This window comes from Oncorhynchus masou, chromosome 32 (assembly GCF_036934945.1).
Source record: "Oncorhynchus masou masou isolate Uvic2021 chromosome 32, UVic_Omas_1.1, whole genome shotgun sequence".
Classification (NCBI taxonomy): Eukaryota; Metazoa; Chordata; class Actinopteri; order Salmoniformes; family Salmonidae; genus Oncorhynchus; species Oncorhynchus masou.
Window position 1 is genome coordinate 93,329,819 of NC_088243.1, and position 18,249 is coordinate 93,348,067.

The window sequence follows — 18,249 nt, forward strand, 5'->3', positions numbered from 1 at the left end:
CTACCTGCAACACTGTCTAATAGAGGCAGACCTGTAGTAGTTTAGAACCACCTGCAACACTGTTCAATAGAGATAGACCTGTAGTAGTTTAGATCTACCTGCAACACTGTCTAATAGAGAGAGATCTAAACTACTACAGGTCAACCTCTATTAGACAGTGTTGCAGGACAGTGTTGCAGGTATATCTAAACTACTACAGGTCTATCTCTATTGAACAGTGTTGCAGGTAGATCTAAAGTACTACAGGTCTGCCTCTATTAGACAGTGTTGCAGGTAGATCTATACTACTACAGGTCTATCTGCAACACTGTCCAATAGAGGCAGACCTGTAGTAGTATAGATCTACCTGCAACACTGTCCTGCAACACTGTCATATTCGAGGCAGACCTGTAGTATTTTAGATCTACCTGCAACACTGTCTAATAGAGGCAGACCTGTAGTAGTTTAGATCTACCTGCAACACTGTTCAATAGAGATAGACCTGTAGTAGTTTAGATCTACCTGCAACACTGTCTAATAGAGGCAGACCTGTAGTAGTTTAGATCTACCTGCAACACTGTCCTGCAACAGTGTTCAATAGAGATAGACCTGTAGTAGTTTAGATCTACCTGCAACACTGTCCAATAGAGGCAGACCTGTAGTAGTTTAGATCTACCTGCAACACTGTCTAATAGAGGCAGACCTGTAGTAGTTTAGATCTACCTGCAACACTGTCCTGCAACAGTGTTCAATAGAGATAGACCTGTAGTAGTTTAGATCTACCTGCAACACTGTCCAATAGAGGCAGACCTGTAGTAGTTTAGATCTACCTGCAACACTGTCTAATAGAGGCAGACCTGTAGTAGTTTAGATCTACCTGCAACACTGTCTAATAGAGGCAGACCTGTAGTAGTTTAGATCTACCTGCAACACTGTCTAATAGAGGCAGACCTGTAGTAGTTTAGATCTACCTGCAACACTGTCTAATAGAGGCAGACCTGTAGTAGTTTAGATCTACCTGCAACACTGTCCAATAGAGGCAGACCTGTAGTAGTTTAGATCTACCTGCAACACTGTCCAATAGAGGTAGACCTGTAGTAGATAAGATCTACCTGCAACACTGTCCAATAGAGGCAGACCTGTAGTAGTATAGATCTACCTGCAACACTGTCCAATAGAGGTAGACCTGTAGTAGTATAGATCTACCTGCAACACTGTCCTGCAACACTGTCCAATAGAGGTAGACCTGTAGTAGTATAGATCTACCTGCAACACTGTCCAATAGAGGCAGACCTGTAGTAGTATAGATCTACCTGCAACACTGTCCTGCAACACTGTCCAATAGAGGTAGACCTGTAGTAGATAAGATCTACCTGCAACACTGTCTAATAGAGGCAGACCTGTAGTAGTTTAGATCTACCTGCAACACTGTCCTGCAACACTGTCCAATAGAGGTAGACCTGTAGTAGTATAGATCTACCTGCAACACTGTCCAATAGAGGCAGACCTGTAGTAGTTTAGCTCTACCTGCAACACTGTCCAATAGAGGTAGACCTGTAGTAGTATAGATCTACCTGCAACACTGTCCAATAGAGGCAGACCTGTAGTAGTTTAGATCTACCTGCAACACTGTCCTGCAACACTGTCCAATAGAGGTAGACCTGTAGTAGTATAGATCTACCTGCAACACTGTCCAATAGAGGCAGACCTGTAGTAGTATAGATCTACCTGCAACACTGTCCAATAGAGGCAGACCTGTAGTAGTATAGATCTACCTGCAACACTGTCCAATAGAGGCAGACCTGTAGTAGTTGTATGTATGGCAGGTTTTGAGGTGTTTGTCTTCTGACATATGGAAAGTCATTGCTTTGTCCCAGTTTTCTAAGGTTCCACCCTTGTTGTTTCCTTTTCCTCTAGTCGTGTTACAAGTATTACACCAGCGATGACATCAATAAAGACGAGGACGGCATGGACGAACAGTGCAGGTAGGTCCCCTCACAGAACACAGAAACATGGACGAACAGTGCAGGTAGGTCCCCTCACAGAAACATGGACGAACAGTGCAGGTAGGTCCCCTCACAGAACACAGAAACATGGACGAACAGTGCAGGTAGGTCCCCTCACAGAAACATGGACGAACAGTGCAGGTAGGTCCCCTCACAGAAACATGGACGATCAGTGCAGGTAGGTCCCCTCACAGAAACATGGACGAACAGTGCAGGTAGGTCCCCTCACAGAAACATGGACGAACAGTGCAGGTAGGTCCCCTCACAGAACAAAGAAACATGGACGAACAGTGCAGGTAGGTCCCCTCACAGAACAAAGAAACATGGACGAACAGTGCAGGTAGGTCCCCTCACAGAAACATGGACGAACAGTGCAGGTAGGTCCCCTCACAGAAACATGGACGAACAGTGCAGGTAGGTCCCCTCACAGAACACAGAAACATGGACGATGGTCTGTCTCCTCAGCCACATAATGTCAGGGTATTTCTGGTGGGCTTTGTGAAATTGGGACAAGCATATATTGTGGTAGAAATTGAAATAGAGGATAATCCCAATTAACTTCTTGCGTCGAGCAATCCCGGATCCGGGATCCTATTTATAGCCTCAAGCTCATTAGCATAACGCAACGTTAACTATTCATGAAAATCACAAATGAAATGAAATAAATATATTTGCTCTCAAGCTTAGACTTTTCTTAACAACACTGTCATCTCAGATTTTCAAAATATGCTTTTGAACCATAGCTAAACAAGCATTTGTGTAAGAGTATTGATTGCTAGCATAGCTATAAGCCTAGAATTCAGCCAGCAACATTTTCACAAAAACAAGAAAATCATTCAAATAAAATCATTTACCTTTGAACAACTTCAGATGTTTTCAATGAGGAGACTCTCAGTTAGATAGCAAATGTTCAGTTTTTCAAAAAATATTATTTGTGTAGGACAAATCGCTCCGTTTTGTTCACGTTTGGCTATGGAAAAAAACCTGTATCCAGTTATAGCCTCAAGCTCATAAGCATAACGTAACGTTAACTATTTATGTAAATCGCAAATGAAATGAAATGAATGTGCTAGCTCTCAAGCTTAGCCTTTTCTTAACAACACTGTCATCTCAGATTTTCAAAATATGCTTTTGAACCATAGCAAAACAAGCATTTGTGTAAGAGTATTGATAGCTAGCATAGCTATAAGCCTAGAATTCAGCCAGCAACATTTTCACAAAAAACAGAAAAGGATTCAAATAAAATCATTTACCTTTGAAGAACTTCGGATGTTTTCAATGAGGAGACTCTCAGTTACATTGCAAATGTTCAGTTTTTCCTGAAAGATTCTTTGTGTAGGAGAAATCGCTCCGTTTTGTACATCACATTTGGGTACCAAAAAAAAATGAAAATTCAGTCATCAAAACGGCAAACTGTTTTCCAAATTAACTCCATAATATCGACTGAAACAATGCAAACGCTGTTTAGAATCAATCCTTAATGTGTTTTTCACATATCTCTTCATTGATATATCGTTCGTGGTAGTCTCCTTTCTCCGGTGAATCGCTTGGAAAAAGACGCGCAGTTGAAGATGACGCACCAATTTCGACGGAGGACACCGGGCGGACACCTGGCAAATGTAGTCTCTTATGGTCAATCTTCCAATGATATGCCTACAAATACGTCACAATGCTGCAGACACCTTGGGGAAACGATAGATCGGGCAGGCTCATTCCTCTCGCATTCACAGCCATATAAGGAGACAATGAAAAACAGAGCCTCAAAAATCCTGCTCATTTCCTGGTTGAAGTTTCATCTTGGTTTCGCCTGTAGCATCAGTTCTGGGGCACCCACAGACAATGTCTTTGCAGTTTTGGAAACGTCAGTGTCCTCTTTCCAAAGCTGTCAATTATATGCATAGTCGAGCATCTTTTTGTGACAAAATATTGCGCTTAAAACGGGCACGTTTTTTTATCCAATAATGAAATAGCGCCCACATAGATGTAGCAGGTTTTAAGCTTCATGAGATTTTGAAGTTGACTTTGTCTTGCTATCTTAACTACGCCCCAAGGTGGTGTGCTGAAGGTGGCAACCTGATCTGCTGTGACTTCTGCCACAACGCCTTCTGTAAGAAGTGCATCCTGCGTAACCTGGGCCGCAAGGAGCTGTCCATGATCACCGACGAGGACAGTAAATGGTCCTGCTATATCTGCAGCCCTCAGCCTCTCTCAGACATCGCCTCCAACTGCTCCAACATCTTGACCAAGCTGGAGAGCTTCTGGCGCACGGGACGCAAGAAAGAGAGGGAGGAGAAAGAGAGGAAGGAGGTGAAAGGGCACAGTAAGGGTAAAGGTCACCACCACCATGGTAAAGCTGTGGTGAACGGTAAGGAACATTCAGACGGGTCAGGGACCCTCACCTTCTCCTATAAGACCCTGAAGGTTCCCAAGGAGCTGGTGAAGAGGACCAAGAAGCTGATTGAGACGACCACGGGGCTCAACAACACCTTCATCCATTTCATCCAGCAGGCTGAGGAGGAGCAGGGAGCAGGAGGAGGAGTTGGCAGCGGGACCAGACACAGACACCTCAAGGCCTTCAGGTATCATAACACATGTTGGTATTATGACTGCTGCAAAGGATCTGAGACAGTCCAATTCTCATATTTTGCTTAATTGCTCTCTCTCTCTCTCTCTGTCTCTTTCTCTCTGTCTCTTTCTCTCTGTCTCTCTCTCTGTCTCTCTGTCTCTCTCTCTCTCTCTCTCTCTCTCTCTCTCTCTCTCTCTCTCTCTCTCTCTGTCTCTCTGTCTCTGTCTCTCTGTCTCTCCCTCTCTCTCTCTCTCTCTCTGTCTCTCTCTCTGTCTCTCTCTCTCTCTCTCTCTCTCTCTCTCTCTCTCTCTCTCTCTCTCTCTGTCTCTCTCTCTGTCTCTCTCTCTGTCTCTCTCTCTCTCTCTCTCTCTCTCTCTCTCTCTCTCTCTCTCTCTCTCTCTAGGTCTGTTCTGGCTGATCTGAAGAAGGCCCATGCTGCCCTAGAGGAGGACTTGGAGGCACAGTTCACTTCCCAGGACCAGGGGATGCAGAACGGGGATGCTGTTTCCAACACTGACGGCCATGATGGCCACGATCAGATAGACAATGGGCAAGAGGCAGAAGAGGACAAAATGGCCGACACTGAGGATGGGGAGGAGGATGGGGGTGTGTCAGAGGACACAGAGATGGAGGAGAGCCCCACCCCCACGCCTCAGGACCACTCAGAGACAGGCAGCCAGGCCAAAAACCAGACAGTGGTGAAAATGGAGGAGGAGGATGGAACAGAGGAGGAAGCGGAGCGGGATAAAGACATTGTGTCCGTCGGGCCGTCCGTCCCTGACGAGCTCTTCCAGATGGTCAAGAGTTTAGCTGACTCCACCGGGTTAACGCCCGGTAACGACGCCACGCAACTCACAGCGGCTAGCCAATCGGAGAGCCCCGCGGCTGGCTCAACCAGGAAGTCACATCACACCCAGAAGGAGAAGGCCATGCCCAAGGTTAAGAACCTCATCTTGAAGCTGACGCCTGTTCCCGTGGTTACCACACGCGCCTCCAGGTCTAAGAGTAAGGATGGAGGGAAGGAGAAGGAGAGGAGTAAGGATGGAGGGAAGGAGAAGGAGAGGAGTAAGGATGGAGGGAAGGAGGAGAGGAGTAAGGATGGAGGGAAGGAGAAGGAGAGGAGTAAGGATGGAGGGAAGGAGAAGGAGAGGAGTAAGGATGGAGGGAAGGAGAGGAGTAAGGATGGAGGGAAGGAGAAGGAGAGGAGTAAGGATGGAGGGAAGGAGAAGGAGAGGAGTAAGGATGGAGGGAAGGAGAGGAGTAAGGATGGAGGGAAGGAGAGGAGTAAGGATGGAGGGAAGGAGAGGAGTAAGGATGGAGGGAAGGAGAGGGAGAGGAGTAAGGATGGAGGGAAGGAGAAGGAGAGGAGTAAGGATGGAGGGAAGGAGAGCAGTAAGGATGGAGGGAAGGAGAGGGAGAGGAGTAAGGATGGAGGGAAGGAGAGGGAGAGGAGTAAGGATGGAGGGAAGGAGAAGGAGAGGAGTAAGGATGGAGGGAAGGAGAGCAGTAAGGATGGAGGGAAGGAGAGGGAGAGGAGTAAGGATGGAGGGAAGGAGAAGGAGAGGAGTAAGGATGGAGGGAAGGAGAGGAGTAAGGATGGAGGGAAGGAGAGGAGTAAGGATGGAGGGAAGGAGAGGAGTAAGGATGGAGGGAAGGAGGTGGAGGGAGATGGGGCCTCTGAGGAGGACAGCCGATGCTCCAGTCGCACAAAGACCACACCCCTCAGGAAGTCACCGGAGGGGAAAAACAAGATGTCCGCCTCTCAGGAGAACATCGACTCAGAAGGCGAGCAGAAGAGCCCCAGCAAGCTGAAGAGGAGAACCAAGGGCAGCTCCGAGAAAGAACGGGGGAACGCGGAGGAGAAGGAGCGGAAAGAGAGCAAGGCCTCCTCCATGGTAACTGCTGACCCTTCGAAACAGGACGTGGACTCAGATTCTGATGAGGTTCCAGACATCCTGGTCCAGACTGCAGCGGCGGAACACAGCTCGGACGAGGATGTGCAGCAGGACGCCGACAGTAACCAGGGCAACAAGCGCGTCAAGAAGTGCCTGTTCAAACTGAGCAAGAAAGAGGAGGAGGAGCAGGTGGGAGAGGAGGAGGAGGAGGAGCAGGTGGGAGAGGAGGAGGAGCAGCAGGTGGGAGAGGAGGAGGAGGAGCAGGTGGGAGAGGAGGAGGAGGAGGAGGTGGGAGAGGAGGAGGAGGGAGAGAATGACAAGAAGACGGACAAGAAGCTGGCGACTAAACGCAAACTGAAAGCCGACGACTCCGACAACTCAGAGTCTGACTCCGATGAAGACACAAAGAAGAAAAAGAAGTCCTCCACGGCTTCTGACAAGAAGACATCCAAGAAGAAGCAGAAGGTCTCGGACGGCTCCTCCAACTCGGACCTGGAGAAGGAGATGAAGGGACTCAGCAAACTGGCGACGGGGAAACGGAGGAGCAGCCGTGTGAAGAAGGAAAGAGAGGAGAAGGAGAACAAGGGCGGAGATCGGAGGCGGTCGTACGAACTAAAACGCAAAGCCAGAAGTAGAGGAGCCAAGCAGCAAGATTCATCGTCTGATGATGACGAGGAGGTGGAGGAGGGAGGAGGGTCTGGAGAGGAGAGTGGAGACCAGCAGAAGATTAAACCCATCGTGGAGGAGACGGTGGTAGCAGGGAGGGAAACCTTCCACCAGTCCTCAGGTCAGTAGATGTTGGGAGATGTTGTTTTGGGGTTAGGATTAGTCAGGTCGGGAGATATTGTTTTGGGGTTAGGATTAGTCAGGTCAGTAGATGTTGTTTGGGTTAGGATTAGTCAGGTCGGGAGATGTTGTTTTGGGGTTAGGATTAGTCAGGTCGGGAGATGTTGTTTTGGGGTTAGGATTAGTCAGGTCAGGAGATGTTGTTTTGGGGTTAGGATTAGTCAGGTCGGGAGATGTTGTTTTGGGGTTAGGATTAGTCAGGTCGGGAGATGTTGTTTTGGGGTTAGGATTAGTCAGGTCGGGAGATGTTGTTTTGGGGTTAGGATTAGTCAGGTCGGAGATGTTGTTTTGGGGTTAGGATTAGTCAGGTCGGGAGATGTTGTTTTGGGGTTAGGATTAGTCAGGTCGGGAGATGTTGTTTTGGGGTTAGGATTAGTCAGGTCGGGAGATGTTGTTTGGGTTAGGATTAGTCAGGTCGGGAGATGTTGTTTTGGGGTTAGGATTAGTCAGGTCGGGAGATGTTGTTTTGGGGTTAGGATTAGTCAGGTCGGGAGATGTTGTTTGGGTTAGGATTAGTCAGGTCGGGAGATGTTGTTTGGGTTAGGATTAGTCAGGTCGGGAGATGTTGTTTTGGGGTTAGGATTAGTCAGGTCGGGAGATATTGTTTTGGGGTTAGGATTAGTCAGGTCGGGAGATGTTGTTTTGGGGTTAGGATTAGTCAGGTCAGGAGATGTTGTTTTGGGGTTAGGATTAGTCAGGTCGGGAGATGTTGTTTTGGGGTTAGGATTAGTCAGGTCGGGAGATATTGTTTTGGGGTTAGGATTAGTCAGGTTTGTAGATGTTGTTTTGGGGTTAGGATTAGTCAGGTCAGAGATGTTGTTTTGGGGTTAGGATTAGTCAGGTCGGGAGATGTTGTTTTGGGGTTAGGATTAGTCAGGTCAGAGATGTTGTTTTGGGGTTAGGATTAGTCAGGTCGGGAGATGTTGTTTTGGGGTTAGGATTAGTCAGGTCGGGAGATGTTGTTTTGGGGTTAGGATTAGTCAGGTCGGGAGATATTGTTTTGGGGTTAGGATTAGTCAGGTCGGGAGATATTGTTTTGGGGTTAGGATTAGTCAGGTCAGTAGATGTTGTTTGGGTTAGGATTAGTCAGGTCGGGAGATGTTGTTTTGGGGTTAGGATTAGTCAGGTCGGGAGATGTTGTTTTGGGGTTAGGATTAGTCAGGTCGGGAGATGTTGTTTTGGGGTTAGGATTAGTCAGGTCGGGAGATGTTGTTTTGGGGTTAGGATTAGTCAGGTCGGAGATGTTGTTTTGGGGTTAGGATTAGTCAGGTCGGGAGATGTTGTTTTGGGGTTAGGATTAGTCAGGTCGGGAGATGTTGTTTTGGGGTTAGGATTAGTCAGGTCGGGAGATGTTGTTTTGGGGTTAGGATTAGTCAGGTCGGGAGATGTTGTTTTGGGGTTAGGATTAGTCAGGTCGGGAGATGTTGTTTTGGGGTTAGGATTAGTCAGGTCGGGAGATGTTGTTTTGGGGTTAGGATTAGTCAGGTCGGGAGATGTTGTTTTGGGGTTAGGATTAGTCAGGTTTGTAGATGTTGTTTTGGGGTTAGGATTAGTCAGGTCGGGAGATGTTGTTTTGGGGTTAGGATTAGTCAGGTCGGGAGATGTTGTTTTGGGGTTAGGATTAGTCAGGTCGGGAGATGTTGTTTTGGGGTTAGGATTAGTCAGGTCGGGAGATGTTGTTTTGGGGTTAGGATTAGTCAGGTCGGGAGATGTTGTTTTGGGGTTAGGATTAGTCAGGTCGGGAGATGTTGTTTTGGGGTTAGGATTAGTCAGGTCGGGAGATGTTGTTTTGGGGTTAGGATTAGTCAGGTCGGGAGATGTTGTTTTGGGGTTAGGATTAGTCAGGTCGGGAGATGTTGTTTTGGGGTTAGGATTTGTCAGGTCGGGAGATGTTGTTTTGGGGTTAGGATTAGTCAGGTTTGTAGATGTTGTTTTGGGGTTAGGATTAGTCAGGTCGGGAGATGTTGTTTTGGGGTTAGGATTTGTCAGGTCGGGAGATGTTGTTTTGGGGTTAGGATTAGTCAGGTCGGGAGATGTTGTTTTGGGGTTAGGATTAGTCAGGTCGGGAGATGTTGTTTTGGGGTTAGGATTAGTCAGGTCGGGAGATGTTGTTTTGGGGTTAGGATTAGTCAGGTCGGGAGATGTTGTTTTGGGGTTAGGATTAGTCAGGTCGGGAGATGTTGTTTTGGGGTTAGGATTAGTCAGGTCGGGAGATGTTGTTTTGGGGTTAGGATTAGTCAGGTCGGGAGATGTTGTTTTGGGGTTAGGATTAGTCAGGTCGGGAGATGTTGTTTTGGGGTTAGGATTAGTCAGGTCGGGAGATGTTGTTTTGGGGTTAGGATTAGTCAGGTCGGGAGATGTTGTTTTGGGGTTAGGATTAGTCAGGTCGGGAGATGTTGTTTTGGGGTTAGGATTATTATTAGGGTGCTGTTTCTGAAAGCGGTGTTTTGGGCTGTCTGTTTCTACAAGGCAGACGGCTCACTATTGCAAACACAACTTCACATAAACGCCTCTGATGTAACCCCTGACCTCCACACTGTCTTCCTCAAGTATATAGAGTAGCCAGCCAGGCTATTTTTTAGCAGAAAGAGCTTTGTTGGTGTCCTCTGCTAGTTTCTAATGCCTTGGTTCCATCTGAATACACAGCGAAATGAAAAAAACCTAAACCTATAGGAGGGTCTCTCTCCAGGAACAGGGTTGGAGTATAAACCTATAGGAGGGTCTCTCTCCAGGAACAGGGTTGGAGTGTAAACCTATAGGAGGGTCTCTCTCCAGGAACAGGGTTGGAGTGTAAACCTACAGGAGGGTCTCTCTCCAGGAACAGGGTTGGAGTGTAAACCTATATAGGACAGTACCTCTCCAGGATAGTAAACTCTCTAGAACAGGGTTTAGAAAGACAAGACTTTACAATTTAAATGACTGAAAATGTCTGAATTCAGGGTATTGTTAGTTGTTTTGTGTAATTTCTAGGTTTTGGGACTATATGAATCAAATGTATTTATAAAGCTCTTCTCACATCAGCTGATGTCAAACTGCTGTATTGAAACTAAAACCCCAAACAGCAAGCAATGCAGGTGTAGAAGGACTATTTTCAAAGTAATTCTTTGTTATTGAACCTTTATTGAACTAGGCAAGTCTCTTAAGAATACATTCTTATTTACAATGACGGCCTCCTAAAAGGCCTCCTGAGGGGACGGGGCCCTGGGATTAAAAATAAAATAAATAAATACAATATAAATATAGCACAAAACACACATCACAACAAGAGAGACAACACAACATAAACACCTAAAGCAACAACATGACAGGGCCGCCACATGACAGGGCCACCACATGACAGGGCCTACCACATGACAGGGCCTACCACATGACAGGGCCACCACATGACAGGGCCTACCACATGACAGGGCCTACCACATGACAGGGCCACCACATGACAGGGCCACCACATGACAGGGCCACCACATGACAGGGCCACCACATGACAGGGCCACCACATGACAGGGCCTACCACATGACAGGGCCACCACATGACAGGGCCACCACATGACAGGGCCTACCACATGACAGGGCCACCACATGACAGGGCCACCACATGACAGGGCCGCCACATGACAGGGCCGCCACATGACAGGGCCGCCACATGACAGGGCCGCCACATGACAGGGCCGCCACATGACAGGGCCGCCACATGACAGGGCCGCCACATGACAGGGCCACCACATGACAGGGCCTACCACATGACAGGGCCACCACATGACAGGGCCTACCACATGACAGGGCCACCACATGACAGGGCCTACCACATGACAGGGCCACCACATGACAGGGCCACCACATGACAGGGCCACCACATGACAGGGCCACCACATGACAAGGCCATAGCATGGTAGCAGCACAACATGGTAGCAGCACAACATGGTAGCAGCACAACATGGTACAAACATTATTGAGCACAGACAACAGCACAAAGGGTAAGAAGGTAGAGACCTTTGTGGACCTTTTAACAGAATGTGACTGGCAGAACAGGTGTTGTATGTGGAGGATGAGGGCTGCAGTAGATATCTCAGATAGGGAGGGGTGAACGGGTGGAGGATGAGGGTTGCAGTAGATATCTCAGATAGGGAGGGGTGAACAGGTGTTGTATGTGGAGGATGATGGCTACAGTAGGTATCTCAGATAGGGAGGAGTGAACGGGTGGAGGATGTGGAGGATGAGGGCTGCAGTAGGTATCTCAGATAGGGAGGAGTGAACAGGTGTTGTATGTGGAGGATGAGGGCTGCAGTAGATATCTCAGATAGGGGGGGAGTGAACGGGTGGAGGATGAGGGCTGCAGTAGATATCTCAGATAGGGAGGAGTGAACGGGTGGAGGATGTGGAGGATGAGGGCTGCAGTAGATATCTCAGATAGGGAGGAGTGAACGGGTGGAGGATGAGGGCTGCAGTAGATATCTCAGATAGGGGGGAGTGAACGGGTGGAGGATGAGGGCTGCAGTAGATATCTCAGATAGGGAGGGGTGAACGGGTGGAGGATGAGGGCTGCAGTAGATATCTCAGATAGGGGGGAGTGAACGGGTGGAGGATGAGGGCTGCAGTAGATATCTCAGATAGGGAGGAGTGAACGGGTGGAGGATGAGGGCTGCAGTAGATATCTCAGATAGGGAGGGGTGAACGGGTGGAGGATGAGGGCTGCAGTAGATATCTCAGATAGGGGGGAGTGAACGGGTGGAGGATGAGGGCTGCAGTAGATATCTCAGATAGGGGGGAGTGAACGGGTGTAGGATGAGGGCTGCAGTAGATATCTCAGATAGGGGGGAGTGAACGGGTGGAGGATGAGGGCTGCAGTAGATATCTCAGATAGGGGGGAGTGAACGGGTGTTGTATGTGGAGGATGAGGGCTGCAGTAGATATCTCAGATAGGGAGGAGTGAACGGGTGGAGGATGAGGGCTGCAGTAGATATCTCAGATAGGGGGGAGTGAACGGGTGTTGTATGTGGAGGATGAGGGCTGCAGTAGATATCTCAGATAGGGAGGAGTGAACAGGTGTTGTATGTGGAGGATGAGGGCTGCAGTAGATATCTCAGATAGGGAGGGGTGAACGGGTGGAGGATGAGGGCTGCAGTAGATATCTCAGATAGGGGGGAGTGAACGGGTGGAGGATGAGGGCTGCAGTAGATATCTCAGATAGGGAGGAGTGAACGGGTGGAGGATGAGGGCTGCAGTAGATATCTCAGATAGGGAGGAGTGAACAGGTGTTGTATGTGGAGGATGAGGGCTGCAGTAGATATCTCAGATAGGGGGGAGTGAACGGGTGGAGGATGTGGAGGATGAGGGCTGCAGTAGATATCTCAGATAGGGAGGAGTGAACAGGTGGAGGATGAGGGCTGCAGTAGATATCTCAGATAGGGGGGAGTGAACGGGTGGAGGATGTGGAGGATGAGGGCTGCAGTAGATATCTCAGATAGGGGGGAGTGAACGGGTGGAGGATGAGGGCTGCAGTAGATATCTCAGATAGGGGGGAGTGAACGGGTGTAGGATGAGGGCTGCAGTAGATATCTCAGATAGGGGGGAGTGAACGGGTGGAGGATGAGGGCTGCAGTAGATATCTCAGATAGGGAGGAGTGAACGGGTGTAGGATGAGGGCTGCAGTAGATATCTCAGATAGGGGGGAGTGAACGGGTGTTGTATGTGTAGGATGAGGGCTGCAGTAGATATCTCAGATAGGGGGGAGTGAACGGGTGTTGTATGTGTAGGATGAGGGCTGCAGTAGATATCTCAGATAGGGGGGAGTGAACGGGTGTTGTATGTGGAGGATGAGGGCTGCAGTAGATATCTCAGATAGGGAGGAGTGAACAGGTGGAGGATGAGGGCTGCAGTAGATATCTCAGATAGGGAGGAGTGAACAGGTGGAGGATGAGGGCTGCAGTAGATATCTCAGATAGGGAGGAGTGAACGGGTGGAGGATGAGGGCTGCAGTAGATATCTCAGATAGGGGGGAGTGAACGGGTGGAGGATGAGGGCTGCAGTAGATATCTCAGATAGGGAGGAGTGAACGGGTGGAGGATGAGGGCTGCAGTAGATATCTCAGATATGGTTGGGAGTGAACGGGTGGAGGATGAGGGCTGCAGTAGATATCTCAGATAGGGGGAGTGAACGGGTGGAGGATGAGGGCTGCAGTAGATATCTCAGATAGGGAGGAGTGAACGGGTGGAGGATGAGGGCTGCAGTAGATATCTCAGATAGGGAGGAGTGAACGGGTGGAGGATGAGGGCTGCAGTAGATATCTCAGATAGGGGGAGTGAACGGGTGCAAATTCCGTATAGTTTAGATTCCAGTTGAGGATGAGGGCTGCAGTAGATATCTCAGATAGGGGGGAGTGAACGGGTGGAGGATGAGGGCTGCAGTAGATATCTCAGATAGGGGGGAGTGAACGGGTGGAGGATGAGGGCTGCAGTAGATATCTCAGATAGGGAGGGGTGAACGGGTGGAGGATGAGGGCTGCAGTAGATATCTCAGATAGGGAGGGGTGAACAGGTGTTGTATGTGTAGGATGAGGGCCGCAGTAGATATCTCAGATAGGGGGGAGTGAACGGGTGGAGGATGTGGAGGATGAGGGCCGCAGTAGATATCTCAGATAGGGGGGAGTGAACGGGTGGAGGATGTGGAGGATGAGGGCTGCAGTAGATATCTCAGATAGGGGGGAGTGAACGGGTGGAGGATGAGGGCTGCAGTAGATATCTCAGATAGGGGGGAGTGAACGGGTGGAGGATGTGGAGGATGAGGGCCGCAGTAGATATCTCAGATAGGGGGGAGTGAACAGGTGGAGGATGAGGGCTACAGTAGGTATCTCAGATAGGGATTAGTGAACGGGTGTTGTATGTGGAGGATGAGGGCTGCAGTAGATATCTCAGATAGGGGGGAGTGAACGGGTGGAGGATGAGGGCTGCAGTAGATATCTCAGATAGGGAGGGGTGAACGGGTGGAGGATGAGGGCTGCAGTAGATATCTCAGATAGAGGGGAGTGAGGCCTAAGAGGTTTTATAAATAAGCATCAACCAGTGGGTCTTGCGACGGGTATACAGAGATGACCAGTTTACAGAGGAGTATAGAGTGCAGTGATGTGTCCTATAAGGAGCATTGGTGGAAAATCTGATGGCCGAATGGTAAAGAACATCTAGCTGCTCGAGAGCACCCTTACCTGCCGATCTATAAATTATGTCTCTGTAATCTAGCATGGGTAAGATGGTCATCTGAATCAGGGTTAGTTTGGCAGCTGGGGTGAAAGAGGAGCGATTACGATGGAGGAAACCACGTCTAGATTGAACTTTAGCCGGCAGCTTTGATATGTGCTGAGAGAAGGACAGTGTACCGTTGAGCCATACTCCCAAGTACTGGTATGAGGTGACTACCTCAAGCTCTAAACCCTCAGAGGTAGTAATAACACCTGTGGGGAGAGGGGCATTGTTCTAACCTAACCACATGTTTTGGAGGTGTTCAGAACAGGGTTAAGGGAAGAGAGCTTGTTGGACACGGAGAAAGTTTTGTTGTAAAGTAAGAGAACATTAAGCCATTTCTCCTGAAATGGAAGTCTAATTTACAGCTTTACTACAAGGCTTAATTACCACAGTGATGGTGGTTCTTCAAATGATTTTATTTTCTTAAAACTGGAATATTCGGTAAATAGCCCAACACTGTCTTGAAAAATAAATTAAAGGTTAAATAAAAAGAGAAGAAATGTCTTCGGGGGTTATTGTTCTGATTTGAGACATCCTACATTTTAATGTGAAATTATCATTCGGTAGGATCCTATGACATTTAATTTTGTCGGATTCCGTTTTGTTCTTTCGCAAATTCCGTATGTTTAGATTTTCCAGGTTTCAGTTTTTTGCTCTGAAAGTCACATGTTGTTAATAGAACAGGTGTTGAAGTCCACAGCTTTACTTCTGGAGACCAGGTGAGATCTGGGAAACATCTGATGTTTACGTGAAGTTAATTCCACCCGGCGAGAGGCTGTTGTCTTAGCGGCCGGCGAGAGGCTGTTGTCTTAGCGGCCCGGCGAGAGGCTGTTGTCTTAGCGGCCCGGCGAGAGGCTGTTGTCTTAGCGGCCCGGCGAGAGGCTGTTGTCTAGCGGCCGGCGAGAGGCTGTTGTCTTAGCGGCCGGCGAGAGGCTGTTGTCTTAGCGGCCCGGCGAGAGGCTGTTGTCTAGCGGCCGGCGAGAGGCTGCTGTCTTAGCGGCCGGCGAGAGGCTGCTGTCTTAGCGGCCGGCGAGAGGCTGCTGTCTTAGCGGTCGGCGAGAGGCTGCTGTCTTAGCGGTCGGCGAGAGGCTGCTGTCTTAGCGGCCGGCGAGAGGCTGCTGTCTTAGCGGCCGGCGAGAGGCTGCTGTCTTAGCGGCCGGCCATTTATATTACATTATATTTATATGACATGACCATTTATATTACATTACATTTATATTACATTTATATTACATATTTATATTACATATTTATTTTTATATAACATTTTATATTACATTATATTTATATGACATTTTTATATTACATTTATATTACATTATATTTATATTACATTGTTACTATTTATATTACATTTATATTACATTATATTTATATTACATTGTTACCATTATATTACATTTATATTACATTGTTACCATTTATATTACATTTATATTACATTATATTTATATTACATTGTTACCATTATATTACATTATATTTATATTACATTGTTACCATTATATTACATTTATATTACATTGTTACCATTTATATTACATTATATTTATATTACATTGTTACCATTATATGTCATGGGGTGTGCAAATTCAGCAGCATGGGCTGAGTAGATGACGGCCAGCTCTTGTGGAAAACACAGCCTCTAACCCCTGGACTTCTTTGTGGAAAACAGCCTCTAACCCCTGGTCTTTGTGGAAAACACAGCCTCTAACCCTGGTCTTTGTGGAAAACACAGCCTCTAACCCTGGTCTTTGTGGAAAACACAGCCTCTAACCCTGGTCTTTGTGGAAAACACAGCCTCTAACCCTGGTCTTTGTGGAAAACACAGCCTCTAACCCTGGTCTTTGTGGAAAACACCGCCTCTAACCCTGGTCTTTGTGGAAAACACAGCCTCTAACCCTGGTCTTTGTGGAAAACACAGCCTCTAACCCTGGTCTTTGTGGAAAACACAGCCTCTAACCCTGGTCTTTGTGGAAAACACAGCCTCTAACCCCTGGCCTTTGTGGAAAACACAGCCTCTAACCCTGGTCTTTGTGGAAAACACAGCCTCTAACCCTGCCTTTGTGGAAAACACAGCCTCTAACCCTGGTCTTTGTGGAAAACACAGCCTCTAACCCCTGGTCTTTGTGGAAAACACAGCCTCTAACCCTGGTTCTCTGTGTCTGTAGGAGAAGAAGGTAACCATGACGCTTCTCAGATGGCGGCTGATGATGATGATGATGATCCAGAAAACAGGTCTAAATATTTTCATAAACACAAACCAAATATGTCCTCAAACCGCATGCTCCTCAACCAGCTGACTGTGACAGTCCTTTTCTTATTTCCTTTCCTTGTGTCCTTTCCTTGTGTCCTTTCCTTGTGTCCTTTCCTTCCTCAATAGGATTGCCAAGAAGATGCTGCTGGCCCAGATCAAGGCTAACTACTCTTCAGGAGCAGAGGAGAGCTCTGACGAGGACGGAGAAGAGAAGGAACAGAGGAAGGGAGGAGAGGATGAGGAAGAGGAGGAGGAGGAGGGTGGGTTACGTTCAGGTTGTTGATACGTTAGTGATTCTGCAGTGCTTCATTCCACCACTAGTGTTTAACGTCACCAGATGTAGAAACCACAAATAACTGCTTGTGTTCCCCTAAGCAGATGATGGTGAGGAAGAGGAGGAGGAGGAGGAGGAAGGGGACTCTGGCTCTGACATGGATGTGAAGAAGAGTGGGGGGCGTCGCCACCGGCTGCTCCGCCACAAACTGACTCTGAGCGAGGGAGAGTCAGGAGAGGAGAAAGAGAAACCAGCCAGCAAGGGGAAGAAGGAGACCAAGAGGACCAGACGGAAAGGTATGGGGGTTGTCAGTGTGGCTGTCTGGCGCTCTGTCTGGCGCTCTGTCTGGCCGACTGTCTGGCAACACCTATGGAACAGAATGAATGTCCTACTCTGCAAACTGCTATGACTGTTTTCACTCAGCTTTACCTCTCTCTCGCCTCTCTCTCTCTCGCCTCTCTCTCTCTCGCCTCTCTCTCTCTCGCCTCTCTCTCTCTCGCCTCTCTCTCGCCTCTCTCTCTCTCGCCTCTCTCTCTCTCGCCTCTCTCTCGCCTCTCTCTCTCTCGCCTCTCTCTCTCTCGCCTCTCTCTCGCTCTCTCTCTCTCTCTCTCTCTCTCTCGCCTCTCTCTCTCGCCTCTCTCTCGCTCTCTCTCTCGCCTCTCTCTCTCGCCTCTCTCTCTCGCCTCTCTCTCTCTCCTCTCTCTCTCGCCTCTCTCTCGCCTCTCTCTCTCTCTCTCTCTCTCTCTCGACCCTCTCTCTCTCTCTCTCGACCCTCTCCCTCTCTCTCTCGACCCTCTCTCTCTCGACCCTCTCTCTCTCTCTCTCTCTCGACCCTCTCTCTCTCTCTCTCGACCCTCTCTCTCTCTCTCTCGCCCTCTCTCTCTCGCTTCTCTCTCTCGACCCCTCTCTCTCGACCCTCTCTCTCTCGACCCTCTCTCGACCCTCTCTCTCTCTCGACCCTCTCTCTCTCTCGACCCTCTCTCTCTCTCGACCCTCTCTCTCTCGACCCTCTCTCTCTCTCGACCCTCTCTCTCTCTCGCCTCTCTCTCTCTCGCCCTCTCTCTCTCTCGACCCTCTCTCTCTCGACCCTCTCTCTCTCTCGACCCTCTCTCTCTCTCGACCCTCTCTCTCTCTCGACCCTCTCTCTCTCTCTCTCTCTCGACCCTGTCTCTCTCTCGACCCTCTCTCTCT

General features: G+C 48.6%; 1 protein-coding gene across 5 annotated transcripts in view; it reads left to right on the top strand.

Annotated features, from left to right (window-relative positions):
- The window catches only part of LOC135526811 (transcriptional regulator ATRX-like), a 117,933-nt gene that overhangs the window by 36,207 nt on the left and 63,477 nt on the right, over positions 1-18,249 (top strand). For 4 of the 5 annotated variants that reach the window (XR_010453356.1, XM_064955483.1, XM_064955484.1 and 1 more), the window contains 6 exons: positions 1,897-1,964; positions 4,037-4,564; positions 4,955-7,233; positions 16,699-16,765; positions 16,911-17,044; positions 17,163-17,354. Coding sequence is in view for 4 of the 5 variants with exons in the window: in XM_064955483.1 (XP_064811555.1) it covers positions 1,897-1,964; positions 4,037-4,564; positions 4,955-7,233; positions 16,699-16,765; positions 16,911-17,044; positions 17,163-17,354 (3,268 nt within the window). In the remaining variant the exon portion in view is untranslated. Of the gene's footprint in view, positions 1-1,896; positions 1,965-2,367; positions 2,400-4,036; positions 4,565-4,954; positions 7,234-16,698; positions 16,766-16,910; positions 17,045-17,162; positions 17,355-18,249 lie in introns of those variants that run through there. The other variant, XM_064955486.1, reaches the window with a different exon arrangement.